At 42.8% G+C, this 23,424-nt stretch overlaps 1 protein-coding gene across 1 annotated transcript in view; it reads right to left on the bottom strand.

The window, feature by feature from the left end:
- ctif (CBP80/20-dependent translation initiation factor) overlaps positions 1 to 23,424 on the bottom strand; it is a 137,244-nt gene that overhangs the window by 11,950 nt on the left and 101,870 nt on the right. The window contains exon 13 of the mRNA XM_084160140.1: positions 16,581 to 16,736. Coding sequence (XP_084016266.1) covers positions 16,581 to 16,736 — 156 coding nt within the window. The remainder of the gene's footprint in view (positions 1 to 16,580; positions 16,737 to 23,424) is intronic.

Here is a 23,424-nt window from a genome sequence, read left to right on the forward strand (position 1 = left end):
TGTGACCTGTGTGTGTGTCTGCATGCAAGCACACGTTTTTGTGTGAGCGGAGCCGACAGTGAGACAAGCAGCTCTTTGTGAGGAGGAGGAGGGATGATCAAAGAGACCAGGGAAGGCCTGGACACTGTCTGAGTCTGGCTGGGAGTTAAAATGGCTGACAAGCCACAATAATTACCCTATCCCCGCCATGTGAAACTAAACTTGGGCTGCCTCCCAAATGGCACCCTTTTCCTTTTATAGTGTATAACTTTTGAGCAGGGCCCAATAGGGCTCTGTTCAAAAGTAGTGCTCTATATAGGGGATGCCAATTGGGACACACCCCTACCCAGGACACCAACCAACGAACGCATCGCAGCCTGACCCCAGCACAGAGCTTTGACTTTCAACTCTATTATTTCATACACGGGGTAAAACAGCGGCGGGGGTGCACACTCAAAAGGAGTAAAATGTTGAGAGGTTGTGGGGTTAAATTAATACATTTTGGATAAAAATACATACTAGGGATAAACATATCATAAATGGTGCAATTTGAACAAGAGCTCTTCCGTTGGCGGTTTTTCTACATGTTGTAACAGGGCTAGAGGTCCATAAAAATGTGTATCTTCTCAATGTCTCTAACAAAAGCCTTTCACTACTGTATATTCTGTTAGGACTGACATTATTCTGAATACAGACATTTCACTGTGGGAGTTAATGTCTACTGATGGAGTTGGACATTTCCATCTGGGAGGATAAGGTGGAGATAGAGCTTGAAGACTTGTCTCTTGTTCTCTCTCTCACTCACACACACACACACACACACACACACACACACACACACACACACACACACACACACACACACACACACACACACACACAAATTAAAATGACAATGAGCAGGCAGGGCAGGAGAACAGGCCTGGGGACACACCGCTACACTACTAAGCCCACTGATGAGGCAAGCTATTCAGACCCACCACCAGCTCACACAACCACACTCTGTCTGGCTGGCTGGGGCCTACATACTGTATGTAACAAAGGCTATAGTTTCCACTACAGTTACTAATAGTAGTCAGAAATGTAAAGTGAACATAAATAGTAACACCTAGTGTATTTGTGGATTGATTAACTTCGAAACGTTACTAAATCAAGCGTTGTGCTAACAGGTTTCTTAGAATGCTGTGGGAAAACAACCCTAAGCTATAATCGAAAGATGTATTACTTTTAGATTCTAAAGTAACTGAATAACAGCACTACAATGGTTTAATGCCATTCCAGTTTTGTCTAACTGTCAGCAGATGTCAGCTCCTGAAGTGTGTGTGTGTGTGTGTGTGTGTGTTCACTATGTTCGTGTGCGAGATGGCTGCTAGGAAGAATTCATGGTGATCTGTTCTAATTACTGAAGGCTTCTGAGTAGACTGAGCAGTAGGACTGGGACCGGGATATTATTCCTAGACTGAGCATTGGGAATGGGGATATAAGCTGAGACATGCCCATAATGACATACCTTGAGACCTGGTAGACTGATGGTTGCCAAGCTCTAACGTTACTTACACCGCAGTTAGCACCACACGTGCAGGTTATTACCCAAACCACCCCCTTCCGCATTCTCCCATTCCCACTTCCTTTCCTATGAATACTGAAAACTCCCAGACGTCCACAGACATTCTGCTCGGGAATCCTGTGTGACATCTTTTAAGGTATTGTCACTCACTGACCTGTGACCTCTATTCTCATTGGTGGCGTTCCCTAGTTCTGTGTTTCCAAACACAAAGTAAAAAAAAACAAGACTAAACATTTTCATAACTTTTATAATTGTGGTTGGTGAGGCAGTTCCACCTTAAAAATGTATCCTTGAAGGCAATCATTCTCACCCTGTCATTCATCCGAGGATTAACATACACTCAGGTCCAAAATGATTGGCACCCTTGATAAAGAAGAGCAAAGAAGACTGTATAAAATAAATAATACAAATCCTGAGCTACAGTATATTGTATGCTTTTATACTAATAAAATTGCACTGGTGTGTGTGGCCAAAGAGCTCTATTTTCATGTAATCTGACCATAGCACCGGTTCCAATCCAAGTGCCAATGCCGTTTAGCAAACCCCAGGCAATGCAATGTTCAGATTACATGAAAATAGAGCTCTTTGGCCACGCACACCAGTGGTGGGTTTGGCTTCATAAAACGGAAGTATATGCAGTACCTCATACCGACGGTAAAATATGGTGGTGGATCTTTGATGTTATGGGGCTATTTTGCTTCCACTGGTCCTGGGGCCCTTGTTAAGTTGAACGGCATAATGAACTTTACCAAGTACCAGGACATTTTAGCCAAAAACCTGGTTGCCTCTGCCAGGAGGCTGAAACTGGGCTGCAGGTGGATCTTCCAGCAATACAATAACCCCATGCACACATACAAATCCACAAAGAACCTGTAAATTTACCACAAAATCAAACATTTTCAATGGCCATCTCAGTCTCCAGATGTTAACCCCATTGAAAACCTGTGGGTTGAATATAAGGGTGCAGTTCATAAGCGCAGACTAAGGATATCAAGGATCTGGAAAGATACTGTATGGAGGAATGGTCTAAGATCCCTCCCAATGTGTTCTCCAATCTCATAAAACATTTGTGACCGGATTCAGGAAGGTGGGCGTTTGACGCTAGTTCCTACTTCACAGCAGGGCCATTTGAAAAAAATTAATATATTTCTTTGTCCAGAAACGCCTTCTTGAACATGTGAACTTTCATGTGCCTTAATAAAAAACTGGTATGTGATCTTAAATTACGAGTTTAGCCAAGGAGAAAGTACTCCGCTATATAGAGGGTAGGACAAGATCCTTCCTGGCTTGCCCTGATATAGAGCAATAGTTATGGTGTCGTTTTGTAGGCACTAACGGAGGCTATCTCCGCCATGGCTTGTTGGCCAAATCCTATAGGGAAATTAATGTTGTTAATTTAGGGTTTTTGGATAAAGAGCTAAAATAAAGTCTGTAGTAAACACAGGCTTAGGAGATCTTATACGTTTTGTTCTATGAGATAATCTTCAGCTTACATCACTTATTGTGAATTTTGAAGCATTTATGTCATCAAAACAAGCACATAAAGCACATTAAGGCTTCATAATTTATAAGGGTCATGTTAACTTACTGATACAGTGGGGAGAACAAATATTTGATACACTGCCGATTTTGCAGGTTTTCCTACGTACAAAGCATGTAGAGGTCTGTAATTTTGATCATAGGTACACTTCAACTGTGAGCGACGGAATCTAAAACAAAAATCCAGAAAATCACATTGTATGATTTTTAAGTAATTAATTTGCATTTTATTGCATGACATAAGTATTTGATACATCAGAAAAGCAGAACTTAATATTTGGTACAGAAACCTTTGTTTGCAATTACAGAGATCATACGTTTTCTGTAGGTCTTGACCAGGTTTGCACACACTGCAGCAGGGATTTTGGCCCACTCCTCCATACAGACCTTCTCCAGATCCTTCAGGTTTCGGGGCTGTCGCTGGGCAATACGGACTTTCAGCTCCCTCCAAAGATTTTCTATTGGGTTCAGGTCTGGAGACTGGCTAGGCCACTCCAGGACCTTGAGATGCTTCTTACGGAGCCACTCCTTATTTGCCCTGGCTGTGTGTTTCGGGTCGTTGTCATGCTGGAAGACCCAGCCACGACCCATCTTCAATGCTCTTACTGAGGGAAGGAGGTTGTTGGCCAAGATCTCGCGATACATGGCCCCATCCATCCTCCCCTCAATACGGTGCAGTCGTCCTGTCCCCTTTGCAGAAAAGCATCCCCAAAGAATGATGTTTCCACCTCCATGCTTCACGGTTGGGATGGTGTTCTTGGGGTTGTACTCATCCTTCTTCTTCCTCCAAACACGGCGAGTGGAGTTTAGACCAAAAAGCTCTATTTTTGTCTCATCAGACCACATGACCTTCTCCCATTCCTCCTCTGGATCATCCAGATGGTCATTGGCAAACTTCAGACGGGCCTGGACATGCGCTGGCTTGAGCAGGGGGACCTTGCGTGCGCTGCAGGATTTTAATCAATGATGGCGTTGTGTGTTACTAATGGTTTTCTTTGAGACTGTGGTCCCAGCTCTCTTCAGGTCATTGACCAGGTCCTGCCATGTAGTTCTGGGCTGATCCCTCACCTTCCTTATGATCATTGAAGCCCCACGAGGTGAGATCTTGCATGGAGCCCCAGACCGAGGGTGATTGACCATCATCTTGAACTTCTTCCATTTTCTAATAATTGCGCCAACAGTTGTTGCCTTCTCACCAAGCTGCTTGCCTATTGTCATGTAGCCCATCCCAGCCTTGTGCAGGTCTACAATTTTATCCCTGATGTCCTTACACAGCTCTCTGGTCTTGGCCATTGTGGAGAGGTTGGAGTCTGTTTGATTGAGTGTGTGGACAGGTGTCTTTTATACAGGTAACGAGTTCAAACAGGTGCAGTTAATACAGGTAATGAGTGGAGAACAGGAGGGTTTCTTAAAGAAAAACTAACAGGTCTGTGAGAGCCGGAATTCTTACTGGTTGGTAGGTGATCAAATACTTATGAAAATCATACAATGTGATTTTCTGGATTTTTGTTTTAGATTCCGTCGCTCACAGTTGAAGTGTACCTATGATAAAAATTACAGACCTCTACATGCTTTGTAAGTAGGAAAACCTGCAAAATCGGCAGTGTATCAAATACTTGTTCTCCCCACTGTATATCATAGAACAAAACATAAGAACCCCTAAGCCAGAACTTATTTTCTGCATATATCCCAAAACCCCCTTCTTTCCCCATTAATTTCCCCATTAGGAATGGTCAACGAACCATATTGGCTGAGATAATGCAGGGGCTGGACATGCCAAGAGATGAGTCCTGATTGGTCTGTCATGTCACAGGCTTCTCTCTATAACAGACTGGGGCCTTCCCTGGGCATTCGGAAAGTACTCAGACCCACAGATGCATTTTGTTACGTTTCAGCCTTATTCTAAAATCGATTAAATTGTTTTTTTTTCTCCACCTCATCAATCTACACACAATACCCCATAATGACAAAGCAAAAACAGGTTTTTAGAAATGTATGCAAAATGTATTACAAATAAAAAAACTGAAATATCACATTTACAGTGGGGGAAAAAAGTATTTAGTCAGCCACCAATTGTGCAAGTTCTCCCACTTAAAAAGATGAGAGAGGCCTGTAATTTTCATCATAGGTACACGTCAACTATGACAGACAAAATGAGAAAAAAAAATCCAGAAAATCACATTGTAGGATTTTTAATGAATTTATTTGCAAATGATGGTGGAAAATAAGTATTTGGTCAATAACAAAAGTTTCTCAATACTTTGTTATATACCCTTTGTTGGCAATGACACAGGTCAAACGTTTTCTGTAAGTCTTCACAAGGTTTTCACACACTGTTGCTGGTATTTTGGCCCATTCCTCCATGCAGATCTCCTCTAGAGCAGTGATGTTTTGGGGCTGTCGCTGGGCAACACAGACTTTCAACACCCTCCAAAGATTTTCTATGGGGTTGAGATCTGGAGACTGGTTAGGCCACTCCAGGACCTTGAAATGCTTCTTACGAAGCCACTCCTTCGTTGCCCGGGCGGTGTGTTTGGGATCATTGTCATGCTGAAAGACCCAGCCACGTTTCATCTTCAATGCCCTTGCTGATGGAAGGATGTTTTCACTCAAAATCTCACGATACATGGCCCCATTCATTCTTTCCTTTACACGGATCAGTCGTCCTGGTCCCTTTGCAGAAAAACAGCCCCAAAGCATGATGTTTCCACCCCCATGCTTCACAGTAGGTATGGTGTTCTTTGGATGCAACTCAGCATTCTTTGTCCTCCAAACACGACGAGTTGCGTTTTTACCAAAAAGTTCTATTTTGGTTTCATCTGACCATATGACATTCTCCCAATCCTCTTCTGGATCATCCAAATGCACTCTAGCAAACTTCAGACGGGCCTGGACATGTACTGGCTTAAGCTGGGGGACATGTCTGGCACTGCAGGATTTGAGTCCCTGGCGGCGTAGTGTGTTACTGATGGTAGGCTTTGTTACTTTGGTCCCAGCTCTCTGCAGGTCATTCACTAGGTCCCCCCGTGTGGTTTTGGGATTTTTGCTCACCGTTCTTGTGGTCATTTTGACCCCACGGGGTGAGATCTTGCGTGGAGCCCCAGATCGAGGGAGATTATCAGTGGTCTTGTATGTCTTCCATTTCCTAATAATTGCTCCCACAGTTGATTTCTTCAAACCAAGCTGCTTACCTATTGCAGATTCAGTCTTCCCAGCCTGGTGCAGGTCTACAATTTTGTTTCTGGTGTCCTTTGACAGCTCTTTGGTCTTGGCCATAGTGGAGTTTGGAGTGTGACTGTTTGAGGTTGTGGACAGGTGTCTTTTATACTGATAACAAGTTCAAACAGGTGCCATTAATACAGGTAACGAGTGGAGGACAGAGGAGCCTCTTAAAGAAGAAGTTACAGGTCTGTGAGAGCCAGAAATCTTGTTTGTAGGTGACCAAATACTTATTTTCCACCATAATTAGCAAATAAATTCATTAAAAATCCTACAATGTGATTTTCTGGATTTTGTTTTCTCAATTTGTCTGTCATAGTTGACGTGTACCTATGATGAAAATTACAGGCCTCTCTCATCTTTTTAAGTGGGAGAACTTGCACAATTGGTGGCTGACTAAATACCTTTTTTCCCCACTGTACATACTGTATGTATTCAGACCCTTTACTCAGTACTTTGTTGAAGCACCATTGGCAGCGATTACAGCCTCGAGTCTTCTTGGGTATGACGCTACAAACTTAGCACACCTGTATTTGGGGAGTTTCTCCCATTCTTCTCTGCAAATCCTCTCAAGCTCTGTCATGTTGGATGGGGAGCATCGCTGCACAGCTATTTTCAGGTCTCTCCAGAAATGTTCGATCGGGTTCAAGTCCGGGCTCTGGCTGGGCCACTCAAGGACATTCAGAGACTTGTCCCCAAGCCACTCCTGCGTTGTCTTGGCTGTGTGCTTGGGGTCGTTGTCCTGTTGGAAGGTGAACCTTCGCCCCAGTCTGAGGTCCTGAGTGCTCTGGAGCAGGTTTTCATCAAGGATCTCTCCGTACTTTGTTCCGTTCATCTTTGCCTTGATCCTGACTAGTCTCCCAGTCCCTGCCGCTGAAAAACATCCCCACAGCATGATGCTGCCACCACCATGCTTCACCATAGGGATGGTGCCAGGTTTCCTCCAGACGTGAGTTCAATCTTGGTTTCATCAGAGCAGAGAATCTTGTTTCTCATGGTCTGAGAGTCCTTTAGGTGCCTGTCATGTAACTTTAACTGAGGAGTTGCTTCCGTCTGGCCACTCTACCATAAAGGCCTGATTGGTGGAGTGCTGCAGCTATGGTTGTCCTTCTGGAAGGTTATCCCATCTCCACAGAGGAACTCCGTAGCTCTGTCAGAGTGACCATCGGGTTCTTGGTCACCTCCCTTCTCCCCTGATTGCTCAGTTTGGCAGGGCGGCCAGCTCAAGGAAGAGTCTTGGTGGTTCCAAACTTCTTCCAGTTAAGAATGATGGAGGCCACTGTGTTCTTGGGGACCTTCAATGCTGCAGAAATGTTTTGGTACCCTTCCCCAGATCTGTGCCTCGACACAATCCTGTCTCGGAGCTCTAAGGACAATTCCTTCGACCTCATGCCTTGGTTTTTGCTCTGACATGCACTGTCAACTGTGGGACCTTATATAGACAGGTGTGTGCCTTTCCAAATCATGTCCAATCAATTGAATTTACCACAGATGGACTCCAATCAAGTTGTAGAAACATCTCAAGGATGATCAATGGAAACAGGATGCACAAGCTCAATTTCGAATCTCATAGCAAAGGGTCTGAATACTTACGTAAATAAGGTATTTCAGTTTTTAATTTTTCATAGAATCTAACAACCTGTTTTTGCTTCGTCATTATGGGGTATTATGTGTAGATTGATGAGGATTATTATTTTTTTTATACATTATTGAATAAGGCTGTAACGTAACAAAATGTGGATAAAGTCAAGTGGTCTGAATCCTTTCCGACTGCACTGTAGATCATCTTTGCCATCGCAGATTTTTGGGACGATATAGATATGGACAACTGCAAAAGTGTTGCTACAGCTCTCAAAAACATTTCTGACCTGAATTTAGCTGGTGCTCATGAACTTGTTTAGCTAGCTAAACAAAGGCGAAAAAAAGAGACCCATTCAAAGAGACCAGTTCCCATGTGAAATCTTAAAGAGATGGGTGGTGCTAAGGCCTAAGAGGGCGTGAACAATGCTGAATAGGCATACACAAAGAAAAGCTCTCGAACTAGTGTTCTCAAAAGTGGGGTTACAAGTTTATCAACTTTTAAAGCAGCATAACTTTCCCCAACTACAGTGTATAATATACCATTTTGAAGTACCATTCTGTACTTTTATAAAATTTAAAAAGTCCAGATAGAGCTGGCTGGGCACATTTTAGAAAAAGGCTATGTCGTTATCCTAGCAAGGGGAGGGAGCTACAGTATTGAAAACAGCAGTGCCAATAACTTTTTTAGATGTATTGTTATTACTTGTTAAACAAAATCTCTTTCTCTGAGCAATTGTATTAATATTGGAGCATACAATACATACTCAGTATTCCTACTATTTATCTAATAGTATTTTTTGCTCATCTTTATCAAGGGTGCCAATAATTTTGGACCTGCCTGTACATCCATATACCATACAGTCTAATACCTACCTATACACCTCTCATGTAACTACAGTCCATCCAGATACACATTCAACACACCTGTAATTATCTAAACCTGTTCTACCAGTCGACAGACAGCGGAGAACATGTAGGCTACATCACACTTGGCTGGCGTGTGGAGGGAGCCTAGCTGTTGAAAGCCATGTAAATACTGTGTAATATCTGACTGCCGTAAGCTGCCAGTGTCTGCAGCTGCAGCCTGAAGTGGCGCTCTAACTGTTCAGAACAGTTTGTGCATACACTACCAGTCAAAATCTCCATGATAGTCCCACTAAGCCCAAACCAGATGGGATGGCGTATTGGTGCAGAATGCTGTGGTAGCCATGCTGGTTAAGTGTGCATTGAATTCTAAACAAATCACAGACAGTTTCGATAGCAAATCACCCCCACACCATAACACCTCCTCCATGCTTTACGGTGGGAACTACACATGCGGAGATCATCCGTTCACCCACACCGCGTCTCACAAAGACACGGCGGTTGGAACCAAAAATCTCCAGTTTGGACTCCAGACCAAAGGACACATTTCCACCGGTCTAATGTCCATTGCTCGTGTTTCTTGGCCCAAGCAGGTCTCTTCTTCTTATTGGTGTCCTTTAGTAGTGGTTTCTTTGCAGCAATTCGACCATGAAGGCCTGATTCACACAGACCCCTCTGAACAGTTGATGTTGAGATGTGTCTAGTCCCCTTTAGCTCAGTTGGTAGAGCATGGCGCTTGCAATGCCAGGGTTGTGGGTTCGTTTCCCACGGGGGGCCAGTATGAAAAATGTATGCACTCACTAACTGTAAGTCGCTCTGGATAAGAGCGTCTGCTAAATGACTAAAATGTAAAATGTGTCTGTGACTTGAACTCTGTGAAGCATTTATTTGGACTGCAATTTCAGAGTCTGGTAACTCTAATGAACTTATCCTCTGCAGCAGAGGGAAATCTGGGTCTTCCATTCGTGTGGCGGTCCTCATGATAGCCAGTTTCATCATAGTGCTTGATGGTTTTTGCGACTGCACTTGAAGAAACTTTCAAAGTTCTTGAAATGTTCCGTATTGACTGTCCTTCATGTCTTAAAGTAATGATGGACTGTAGTTTCTCTTTGCTTATTTGAGCTTTTCTTGCCATAATATGGACTTGGTCTTTTACCAAATAGGGCTATCTTCTGTATACCCCCCCTACCTAGTCACAACACAACTGATTGGCTCAAACGCATTAAGAAGGAAAGAAATTCCACAAATTAACTTTTAACAAGGCACACCTGTTAATTGAAATGCATTCCAGGTGAAGCTGGTTGAGAGAATGCCAAGAATGTGCAAAGCTGTCATAAAGGCAAAGGATGGCTATTTTAATAATCTCAAATCTCAAATATATTTTTTGGTTACTACATGATTCCATATGTGTTATTTCATAGCTTTGATGTCTTCACTATTATTCTACAATGTAGAAAATAGTAAAAATAAAGAAAAACCCTTGAATGAGTAGGTGTGTCCAAATGTTTGACTGGTACTGTATATTATGATGAAAGCCGAAGTTCGGAAGCCGAAGTCTACGCCCCTTCGTCGGTGATTGGTCAACAGTAGGGATTCTTCAATTAAGTGTTTGTTATCATTCAATGACAGACGACTCGTTTCATGCACATTTTTCACTTGAGAAATACTGCACCAAACATATTAGATGTAAAATTGCGTGAGTAAGATCTCCTCTGCAAAAACGCAAAAATGTATGACATTTCTTGAGTTATATTAGATTAATTCTGACTATTTTGAGGAAGTGTATACTGGCTACGGCATCTCAAGATGGACAAACAGTACTATTGCTGCTTTTTTCTCGTTTTTCAAGCAAAGGTCTTTTAACCCATAATTCTAAGCCGGGGGAGGTTCTACTAAGCTATATGGAATTGTTTTAAGAATGTCATACCTTGCAAAAGTATGAATCCCCCTTGGAGTTTGTCCTATTTTGTTGCATTACAACCTGTAATTGAAATTGATTTTTATTTCATGTAATGGACATACACAAAATAGTTCAAATTTGTGAAGTGAAATGAAAAAAATAACGGAAAAGTGGTGCGAGAATATGTATTCATCCCCTTTGCTATGAAGCCCCTAAATAAGATCTGGTGCAACCAATTACCTTCAGAAGTCACATAATTAGTTAAATAAAGTCCACCTGTGTGCAATCTAAGTGTCACATGATCTGTCACATGATCGCAGTATATATACACACCTGTTCTGAAAGGCCCCAGAGTCTGCAACACCACTAAGCAAGGGGCACCACTTAGCAAGCGGCACCATGAAGACCAAGGAGCTCTCCAAACAGGTCAGGGACAAAGTTGTGGAGAAGTACAGATCAGGGTTGGGTTATAAAGAAATATCCAAAACTTTGAACATCCCACGGAGCACCATTAAATCCATTATAAAAAAATTGAAAGAATGTGGCACCACAACAAACCTGCCAAGAGAGGGCCGCCCACCAAAACTCACGGACCAGGCAAGGAGGGCATTAATCAGAGGCGCAACAAAGAGACCAAGTAGATTGGAGTATCTGTCCATAGGACCACTTTAAGCCGTACACTCCACAGAGCTGGGCTTTATGGAAGAGTGACCAGGAAAAAGACATTGCTTAAAGAAAAAAATAAGCAAACAAAAGGCATGTGGGAGACTCCCCAAACATATGGAAGAAGGTACTCTGGTCAGATGAGACTAAAATTGAGCTTTTTGACCAAGGAAAACGCTATGTCTGGCGCAAACCCAACACCTCTCATCACCCCGAGAACACCATCAATGTTTTTCATTAGCATCCCGGAGTCGCCTCTTCACTCTTGACGTTGAGACTGGTGTTTTGCGGGTACTATTTAATGAAGCTGCCAGTTGAGGACCTGTGAGGCGTCTTTTTCTCAAACTAGACACTAACGTATTTGTCCTCTTGCTCAGTTGTGCACCGGGGCCTCCCACTCCTCTTTCTATTCTGGTTAGAGCCAGTTTGCGCTGTTCTGTGAAAGGAGTAGTACACAGCGTTGTACGAGATCTTCAGTTTCTTGGCAATTTCTCGCATGGAATAGCCTTCATTTCTCAGAACAAGAATAGACTGACGAGTTTCAGAAGAAAGCTATTTGTTTTTGGCCATTTTGAGCCTGTAATCGAACCCACAATTGCTGATACTCCAGATACTCAACTAGTCTCAAGAAGTCCAGTTTTATTGCTTCTTTAATCAGCACAACAGTTTTCAGCTGTGCTAACATAATTGCAAAAGGGTTTTCTAATGATCAGTTAGCCTTTTAAAATGCTAAACTTGGATTAGCAAACACAACTGGCCATTGGAACACAGGACTGATGGTTGCTGATAATGGGCCTCTGTACGCCTATGTAGATATTCCATAAAAAAACAGCCGTTTCCAGCTACAATAGCCATTTACAATATTAACAATGTCTACACTGTATTTCTGAACAATTTGATGTTATTTTAATGGACAAAAAAATAGCTTTTCTTTTGAAAACAAGGACATTTCTAAGTGACCCCAAACTTTTGAACGGTAGTGTAAGTATTCACACCCCTAAGTCAATACATTTTAGAATCACCTTTGGCAGCGATTACAGCTATGAGTCTTTCTGGGTAAGTCTCTAAGAGCTTTCCACGCCTGGATTGTACAATATTGTTCAAGTTCTGTCAAGTTAGTTGTTGATCATTGCTAGACAGCCATTTTCAAGTCTTGCCATAGATTTTCAAGCCGATTTAAGTCAAAACTGTTACTAGGCCACTCAGGAACATTCAATGTTATCTTGATAAGCAACTTTAGTGTATATTTGGCCTTGTGTTTTAGGTTATTGTCCTGCTGAAAGGTGAATTCATCTCCCAGTGTCTGGTGGAAAGCAGAATGAACCAGGGTTTCCTCTAGGATTTTGCCTGTGCTTAGATCCATTCCGTTTCTTTTTTATCCTGAAAACCTCCCTAGTCCTTTACGATTACAAGCATACCCATAACATGATGCAGCCACCACTATGCTTGTAAATATGGAGAGTGGTACTCAGTAATGTGTTGCATACTACTGTATATATACAATGTCTGCTAATCCATAGAATACACAGAGCGATCATCCTCTCAGATCAATGACTAACTCTGAGACATGTGGACTACAGGAAAAAGAAGAGGACCGAGCACGCCCCCATTCTCTTCGACGGGGCTGTAGTGGAGCAGGTTGAGAGCTTCAAAATCCTTGGTGTCCACCTCACCAACAAACTAACATGGTCCAAGGACACCAAGACAGTCGTGAAGAGGGCACGACAAAACCTATTCCCCCTAAGGAGACTGAAAAGATTTGGCTTGGGCCCTCAGATCCTCAAAAGTTTCTACAGCTGCACCATCGAGAGCATCCTGACTGGTTGCATCACTGCCTGGTATGGCAAATGCTCGGCCTCCGACCACAAGGCACTACATAGGGTAGTGCGTACGGCCCAGTACATCACTGGGGCCAAGCTTCCTGCCATCCAGGACCTCTATACCAGGCGGTGTCAGAGGAAGGCCCTGAAAATTGTCGAAGACTCCAGCCACCCTAGTCGTAGACTGTTCTCTCTGCTACCGCACGGCAAGCGGTACCGGAGCGCCAAGTCTCGGTTGAAGAGGCTTCTAAACAGCTTCTATCCCCAAGCCATAAGACTCCTGAACATCTAATCAAATGGCTACCCCCCGCATGTGACAAATACAATTTGATTTGATTTATTGTATTTGCCCCAAACATACACTTTGTATTCAGGACAAAAAGTTAATTGCTTTGCCATATTTTTTGCCGTATTCTTTTCACTCTGTCAATTAGGTTAGTATTGTGGAGTAACTACAATGTTGTTGATCCATCCTCAGTTTTCTCCTATCACAGCCGTTAAACTCTAACTCTTTTAAAGTCACCATTGGCCTCATGGTGAAATCCCTGAGCGGTTTCCTTCCTCTCCGGCAACTGTATCTTTGTAGTGACTGGGTTTTTTGTTATTGTTTACTGATCTACCAATAGGTGCCCTTTGTGAGGCATTCGAAAATCTCCCTGGTCTTTGTGGTTGAATCTGTGTTTGAAATTCACTGCTGTATGTGTGAGGTACAGAGATTAGGTGTTTCTGAGCTTTGGGGAAAATAACCAGGAGAATGCTCTCAGACAGCGCCCTGCTATGTATACCAATGTCCTTCTGCCTACTCCCAGTGTTTCTCTATACCCTCTATGTCCTTCAATGACTGTAAACCCTGCATAATGGTTTTAATACAGGGAGAGGTGTCCCTACCCTCCTACATGTTACCATTTTACAGTCCTATAGTGTCTGTGGAGGTGTTAGATTGTCTCCTCCTGGGGACTGCCAGTGCCAGGATGTGCCAGGCAAGGCTGCTGGTGTGTGTGAGTGTGTGGAGGCGGGGTTGAACAGTAGCAATGGGGGGGGGGGGGTTGCAGCATACACCTTTGCTCATCTCTTTCTCAACCCCCTGCTCGCTCTCTCTATCCTTTTATTGCTCTACTAGCCCCCCCCCCCGCTCTCTCTGAGTGGGAGCCTGACAGAGACTCTAGAGGAAGACTGCGGCTGGCGCTGCCGACACCACAGAGCTTCCTGAGTAACTGCACTGAGAGAGACGTCTGGTGTGTGTGTTTATTTGCGCATGAAAGGGAGGTGCAGGCGTACACTGCAAAGAAATAAACTATTTTGGTGCAACAATAGTGAATGTGTATCGCAAGTGGAATAAAATATTGACAATTCTACATCATCCAGTTTTGGAGAGTGTGTGGGGCCGGGCTCTAACAGACACTTAAAACACACACACGCAATCCCTCACTAGCTCTCGGAGCATCACAACAGCTAAGACAAATAATGCTAGCATGCCAGAGACCCCAGCCTTCAGTCCAACAATGCAGAATGATTGATTGTGGTGTGTGTGTTTGTAGAGAACAGTATGTGCGTGTCGGTGTGTGCCGGGCCACTTCAAAGCAGTGGTTGTAAAAGTGCCAGTGACATTCTTGGAGCTCATTCACTATTCCAGCCAACCCAGGCATGGACCACACACTGGAACCCACAGGTCTGTGTGTGTGTGTGTCCATGGGTGGCTGGATATAGTATGTCACCATGAAAACCAGACATAAACATCTTGCATCGCTGGGATTCTGAAAACGAGGGCCGAGCACACCCCGATTCACATCGACAGGGCTGTAGTGGAGCGGGTCGAGAGCTTCAAGTTCCTCAGTGTCCACATCACTATGGTCCAAACACACTAACACAGTTGTGAAGAAGGCACGACAATGCCTCTTCCTCCTCAGGAGGCTGAAAAGGTTTGGCATGGGCCCTCAGATCCTCAAAATGTTATACAGCTGCACCATCGAGAGCATCTTGACTGGCTGCATCACCGCTTGGTATGGCAACTGCTTGGCATCCGACCGCAAGGTGCTGCAGAGTACCTACGGCCCAGTACATCACCGGGGCCATCCAGGACCTCTATACCAGGTAGTGTCAAAAATGTTTCAAAGACTCCTGCCACCCAAGCTACAGACTGTTCTCTCTGCGCACGGCAAGTGGTACCAATGCACCAAGTCTGGAACCAACAGGACCCTGAACAGCTTCTAACCCCAAGCCATAAGACTTCTAAACAAGATTGCCAAATAGCTAATCAAATGGCTACCTGCATTGACCCTTTTTTGCACTAACTCTCTTGCACCATCTCAATGCACACACACTGGACTCTACCCACACATACACACACGCTGCTGCTAGTCACTTTACCCCTACCTCTATGTACAGTACATACACACATTACCTCGTACCCCTGCACTCAGTACTGGTACTCCCTGTATATAGCCATGTTAGTTTCTATTCCCTGTATATAGCCATGTTAGTTTCTACTCCCTGTATATAGCCATGTTAGTTTTACTTGTTATTTTTATTCGTTATTCACTGTGTCTCTATTTCTATTTTTTATATCTTATCTTTAACTCTGCATTGTTGGAAAAGGACCCATAAGTTAGCATTTCACTGTTGGTCTACACCTGTCTACGAAGCATGTGAGGAATGAAATTTGATTCTCAAGCCAAGGGAGGTAAGAATATGAAGGCTAATTACTAGCCTGGTCCTAGATCTGTTTGTGCTGTCTTGCCAACTCCTATGGTCATTTGAAAAGAAAACAACTAGGAGTTGGCTATACAGCACAAACAAATCTGGGACCAGGCTATGATAGGCTAAATGCTCGATTGTCTGGTGGCTTTCCTAGTATTTGATTTCACTTTAACTGTTCATCTAAACCCTCCATCCTCCCCATCTCACTGTCTGTCTCGCATGTCTGTGTCTAAACCACTTCTGCTTATTCTTTAGCGGTAAAGCCCCAGATTGCTACCGCGTCTGTCTGCGGTCTCTGGTTTCCATGGAAACGGTCAGAGCCATTGAGACAGACCACTTCTGCTGATGGGAATTGGAACCCTGAGGCAAGGCAGGTGTTACCGGAATCATCTCCCCCCTTTAGTTTTTTTTTCAATTACCAAAAGTGCTGTGCTGTGGAATGGATAGATGGAGCAGCCCTCTGAATGAGGAAGCTTTGTGATCGTAGCGAATGACATGTTGCGTCTGTTCCAATATCCACATTCGGAATAATGTCCCTGCAGTGGTATGCTAGTGTGGATATTGGATGATAGCCAACGTTATAGTACTGTATGTAGGTTACATTGCTACATACTCGGGCAGAGATGAGTAGAGGTGGAATGTCCGTGTGTGAGACTCTGAAGGGCTCTCAAGTGGAGGTGTGCTAGTAGGTGTGTTAGTGTAGAGAGAAAGATGTGTGTTTATGGTGGTATGGAGGTAGGTGTGTACTAACCTCTCTGAGACAGGTGTATATGGGACAGACCAGGACTCTGAAGGGTTCTCCGGCGCTGGACCTCATTGTTCCAAACATCTCACACAGGAAGGTGATGAACCCCAACCAGCGCTCCACGTCAGACGCCTGCAGCTCCTCCCGACGAGAGAAGTCCTTCTGTAGAGGACAGAGAGGAGAGATATAATGTTAGGGGGTAGAGGGATACTGTACAAACAACATAACAGCAGAGAAAAGTCCTTCAGTAGGGGACAGAGAGAGGGGTGAATACAATGTTAAAACAATGTAGTCAGGTTCACATCAGAAAATTCATTCTGTAGGAGACAGACAGAGAGGTGAATTCAATGTTAACCCGGTTAAGCATAATTTTGTTATATTTAAATTGTTTTATCAAGGTAATTCACTTATAAAATCAGCCTCTTAAGCAAATTCGCTTCACAACAGTTTGGCTGATAGCCACACTTCCCAGCTTGAATTGAGTGCGCCTTACAAGACTGAGGTATCAGGTTGCATATCCACAGTCATTGGAAGCTGGGAAGTCCAGCCTTAACTTTCATTCGCTGGTCAGACTGTCAATTTGTGGCGGAAGGACACGTCGCACCTTCATATGCCGGATAGCGTTAGAAAACTAAGAACCTTCAGCATCGATAGCAACTACTCCCATCACTGTACGACAAACCCAAATTGTTTTTATATCAAATTTAATTCAAAAAACTTGAACATTACCTGTAGATGTGAAACAAAACCACTGTGTTCATCACAGACGGACAACTTTTATAGGAGATGAAATCTGAGATCGTATTGAATCAGTAGTCTCTCAGTGTTTTGTTACTTGTTATGTTTTGTGTTTTTTGTGGACCCCAGTAAGAGTAGCTGATGGTTCTGCAAAACCTAAATGGAGATCCAAATAAACTAAAAACTTTCAGGAGGGGAGGGACGCAAGAATGACAAAGATGTGACACAAAAATGTGGCTACTTTTCCCTACCCACTAGTTATATGATGAATTGGTACAGTAATAATGCTCATGAATGGGAACTTAATCATATATTGATATTTCATAATTGTTTATCGTATTTGTACTACAGTACGTACTTGAGCTTGGGTCATCAAAAGAGTTCATCACAGCAATATTTTTACCAGAAAGGTGAGATTTCTATCTTTCTGGCACTATGAAGCATTACTATCTTGTCATGAAAAATGATCAAATTCGGGCATAGCCATACAGCCATCTGGAAGGTCAGCCATTAGCATTGAACAGGTTGACACAATGTTAAGTCAGGTTCACCTCAAAGTCCATATGTAGGGGACAGAAAGCACAGAGACACTGCAAAACCAAACCAGGGCACAGGGTATGCCTCAAGATATCCTTCTGTAGCAGCTAGAGAGAGAAGAGATACTGTGACTCACATAAGTCCTTCTAGGGTAGAGAAGAGATATATACTAAAACTCAGTATAAACTCAGAAGATCACCAGGGGTTGAGACAGAAATGTGATGCAGATCCAATGTGATCGGAGACAATTTCAGAACGTCCCTTATCACCACCACAGCACTGTGCTTCACTTACTGTGCACACACACACAAACACACTATTTTTGTGCAACAAGGGGATGGGGGAGGGAAATAATAGTCTATGACTCATCAATAGAAAGGCACAGACAGCAAACAGTCTCCTATCTTAATTTACACTCATGGAAATTGGCCTATATAGATAGGGCCAAATGTAATTGTTTCTAACAGAAGAACTATAAAAAGCACATGCATGACCATGGTAGCAATTGAAAGAGAGCACTTTGGAGATTATGGGGAAGTTTTCAAAGCAAAGGTGAGGACACAACAGTTCACCTGACACAAGACTGAATGCAAACAGACTGTTGATTGTATGTGCATTTTACATTTACTGTACTTTTCACAGCATTTGTTGATAACGAAATCTGAAAATACTCTGGATAGATTCAGTAAGATAATAAGAATATTCATTGACATTTTGAAGTAGGTGCAAGATAAGAAAAAACAATTACAAGGGTTTGAGTGAGAGGTCTAACTGGTGTCTCCAAGTGGCCACACACCTCTCCAAAGTGTGCACAGTTTCTAAGTAATTTCAATGCACTTTTATGACTCAAGGAAAGAGCATTCAATTATAAGGTGCTTTTAGCTATCCTAGCTTTGCCATTGAGGAACTGAAGCAAGCACACTTGTAGTTTTTTGTTTGGAACACAGCCCAGCCACCATCACACAATTACTGTTGCTTACACAATCCAAAAACGTTCCATTATAAATCGCAATCTGGGTCAGGTGGGCATCATTTGAACAGTAGCAGTGCGTGGGTAAAATCACTGGGGAAGCCAAGCCCTTGACACTTTTTTTTGGTGCGCCAGGACCATTCACAGTTGAGCTCGCTGAGTTTAGCTCAATGCTAATTGGCAAATGTTTTATACTTTTTTTGTCAAGGGAGGCCAGATGCTCGCTGGCTTCCCTTGCCTTCAATGCTACGGGTGGCAACATTGTCATACTCGTTTGGACCAGACAACATCAGATACAGTGCATTCGGAAAGTATTCAGACCCCTTCACTTTTTACACATCTAGTTACATTACAGCCTTAATCTAAAATGAATTAAATAGTTTTCCCCCCTCATCAATCTAGACACAATACCCCATAATGACAAATCAAAAACAGGTTTTTAAATGTACACTTTACTCAGTAAACTGAAATATTACATTTACATACTGTATGTATTCAGACCCTTTCCTCAGTACTTTGTTGAAGCACCTTTGGCAGCGATTACAGCCTCGAGTCTTCTTGGGTATGAAGCTACGAACTTGGCAAACCTGTATTTGGGGAGTTTCTCCCATTCTTCTCTGCAGATCCTCTCAAGCTCTGTCAGGTTGGATGGGGAGCGTCGCTGCACAGCTATTTTCAGGTCTCTCCAGAGATATTCGATCGGGTTCAAGTCCGGGCTCTGGCTGGGCCACTCAAGGACATTCAGACTTGTCCCGAAGCCACTCCTGCGTTGTCTTGGCTGTGTGCTTAGGGTCGTTGTCCTGTGGAAGGTGAAACTTCACCCCAGTCTGAGGTCCTGAGCGCTCTGGAGCAGGTTTTCATCAAGGATCTCTCTGTACTTTGCTCAGTTCATCTTTCCCTCGATCCTGACTAGTCTCCCAGTCCCTGCTGCTGAAAAACATTCCCACAGCATGATGCTGCCACCACCATGCTTCACCGTAGGGATGGTATTGGCCAGGTGATGAGCAGTGCTTGGTTTCCTCCAGACATGACACTTGGCATTCAGGCCAAAGAGTTCAATCTTGGTTTCATCAGACCAGAGAATCTAGTTTATCATGGTCTGAGAGCCCTTTAGGTGCCTTTTGGCAAAATCCAAGCGGGCTGTCATGTGCCTTTTACTGAGGAGTGGCTAAGGTCTGGCCACTCTACCATAAAAGGCCTGATTGGTGGAGTGCTGCAGAGTTGGTTGTCCTTCTGGAAGGTTCTCTCATCTCCACAGAGGAACTCTGGAGCTCTGTCAGAGTGACAATCGGGTTTTTGGTCACCTCTCCGATTGCTCAGTTTGGCCGGGCGGCCAGCTCTAGGAAGAGTGTTGGTGGTTCCAAACTTCTTCCATTTAAGAATGATGGAGGCCACTGTGTTCTTGGGGACCTTCAATGCTGCAGAAATGTTTTGGTACCCTTCCCCAGATCTGTGCCTCAACACAATCCTGTCTCGGAGCTCTACAGACAATTCCTTCGACCTCATGGCTTGACCTTATAGAGACAGGTGTGTGCCTTTCCAAATCATGTCCAATCAATTGAATTTACCACAGGTGGACTCCAATCAAGTTGTAGAAACATCACAAGGATGATCAATGGAAACAGGATGCACCCAAGCTCAATTTCGAGTCTCATAGCAAAGTGTCTGAATACTTGTGTAAATAAGGTATTTCTGTTTTTTATATTTACTAAATTTGCACAAATTTCTTATTTCATTATGGGGTATTGTGTGTAGATTGATCAGGAAATGTTTTTATCTAATCATTTTTAGAATAAGGCTGTAACGTAACAAAATGTGGAAAAAGTGAAGGGGTCTGGATACTGTAGATGGCCTACACGTAGAGAGACAGAGGGGAGCTCTTTCGCTCACTCTGATGCTTTCACCTGAGAGATACATTCAGCCTCTTGCGAATTGAAGGAAAATTATGAAACACAAAGAGATTATTTGATGTTGTAAAAAAGTTTTTCGGGTTCAATTGTTTTGGGAAGCCTGGCTTCCCTTGGCATCCATGAATACACACCACTGCATTTGAAAGCTTATTCTATTGCCAACATGGCTAGCTAAGTTATAAATTACGATCTTACAGTGTTAGGCTTTCAAAAGGCACTTTAGACAAACAGATTGCAATTTTGGTGTGCATAGACTGGAGCTGTGAGCGCATTCAAGTATGTGTTCCGCAGTTAATTTTCTTCACAATACGACAAACATAGGCTCATTCTGTTCAAGACAACCCAGGGTATACAGATTTTCATATCGTCATACCGTCCTTTTCTCATCCTGGGATTTACGGTATTACCGGCATAGCACACAAGGGGGCGCTAAAAACGCAAGAAAAGCTCATTGGGCCTCTATTACCAGAATGCTAACAAAATTTGCCCAAATTAATATCGAAATCACAGACACTGTTAGCTAAATGCTAACGAGCGAAAAACAAACAAATAAACGAATTGCAAAGACAGGCAAAGACAGGCAAATCCAGCTCATAAAGTTATACAAGCATAGCTAGTAGCTACCGAATGTTATTTTCGGTGAGTGTGGATATTTACAAGCGAAAGTGAACGAGAGAAATTGTGCAAATGATTTTCTGAAGGAAGAGCAGAGGGGAGAAGAACGGAGGAGAAAAAAACTGTACAGATAACCCACTCAGAAAGCCATTATAAGATAACTTATGGCAAACACTTAGTAGTGAATTGCATACAAGTGTAACTTCATCACCTTGTGTGCCACACAACAGAGACTCGCCGAAAGATATAGAACGCTATGGACTCACCAGCTTCCACTTTCTGCCGTTGTGCTGTTTACAAACAAACGCGTGACTAACAAAAACATATGGAAATGTCTGCTCTACCCAAAATTACAACCAAATAATTGCAGCATTACCGCAAAAATGGAAGAGGAAAGTGGAAAAAGTAAGGAACTTGTCTGTCGGCCCTGCATTAAAGATCATATAATTGGTTAAAGAAAACTGTGATAAATTAAAAAGTTTACCAGTTTCATTTAAGGACCAAAAGATTGACAGCCGTCCCATATAGATTGAAAAATAGTTGGGAAGAGATTTTTGACGTACCGATTCCATGGCATAGTGTTTATGAACTGATACGCAAAACGATGCCGGATTCAATTAAAATTATTATATAAAATTCTTGCTACCAATAGAATGTTATTTTTATGGGGGATACAATCTTCCCAGCTCTGCATATTTGGCTGTGAAGAGATAGATCATTTGTTTTGGTACTGTCCATTTGTAGCTTGTTTCTGGACACAGGTCCAGGAATGGCTGAAGGATTGCAATATTTGCATGGAGCTGACCCTGCAGATAGCACTACTGGGTGATCTGAAAAGTCATAGTCAATCGATCAATAATATAATAATACTTTTAGCCAAAATGTTTATTTTCAATTCATAAACTGTAGAAACAATGAGAATAAAACGTTTCAGAAAAAAAATCACAGTACAGTTGAAAAATATATGGCAAATAGAAATCCAATATGGATGGTGTTAAGAGATAGATGGGAGGTGTTGAATGGAGCTGAAGGATGGGACTAATAACAACAACTAATAACAACAAGATAACTAGTGTAAGAAATGCTGTGTCCATAATAAGTATATAGGTTATATATTGTGAGCTTTTGTGAAAGAGCACAGTTAGAAAGATATGGCATATAGAAGCATACCAGATGGACATTATGAAAATGATCGGAGGAAGTTCAGGAGTAAAAACAAACAAAATAGAATTATTGACTGTGTCCATAAAATGTATATAGTATGTATAAGCATGAAGTAGAGGCCTAAGCATTGTTGTTCACTAGTTTACTCCAATTAGGGAAGGGATGGTGGGGTTGGAAAGTAATAAAGGGAAATATATATATTTTTAAAGGATATGTAAATATATATACAGTGGGGAGAACAAGTATTTGATACACTGCCGATTTTGCAGGTTTTCCTACTTACAAAGCATGTAGAGGTCTGTAATATTTATCATAGGTACACTTCAACTGTGAGAGACGGAATCTAAAACAAAAATCCAGAAAATCACATTGTATGATTTTTAAGTAATTAATTTGCATTTTATTGCATGACATAAGTATTTGATCACCTACCAACCAGTAAGAATTCCGGCTCTCACAGACCTGTTAGTTTTTCTTTAAGAAGCCCTCCTGTTCTCCACTCATTACCTGTATTAACTGCACCTGTTTGAACTCGTTACCTGTATAAAAGACACCTGTCCACACACTCAATCAAACAGACTCCAACCTCTCCATAATGGCCAAGACCAGAGAGCTGTGTAAGGACATCAGGGATACAATTATAGACATGCACAAGGCTGGGATGGGCTACAGGACAATAGGCAAGCAGCTTGGTGAGAAAGCAACAACTGTTGGCGCAATTATTAGAAAATGGAAGAAGTTCAAGATGACGTTCAATCACCCTCGGTCTGGGGCTCCATGCAAGATCTCACCTTGTGGGGCATCAATGATCATGAGGAAAGTGAGGGATCAGCCCAGAACTACACGGCAGGACCTGGTCAATGACCTGAAGAGAGCTGGGACCACAGTCTCAAAGAAAACCATTAGTAACACACTA

The sequence above is a fragment of the Coregonus lavaretus genome, assembly GCF_964263955.1.
Source record: "Coregonus lavaretus genome assembly, chromosome: 4".
Taxonomy (NCBI): Eukaryota; Metazoa; Chordata; class Actinopteri; order Salmoniformes; family Salmonidae; genus Coregonus; species Coregonus lavaretus.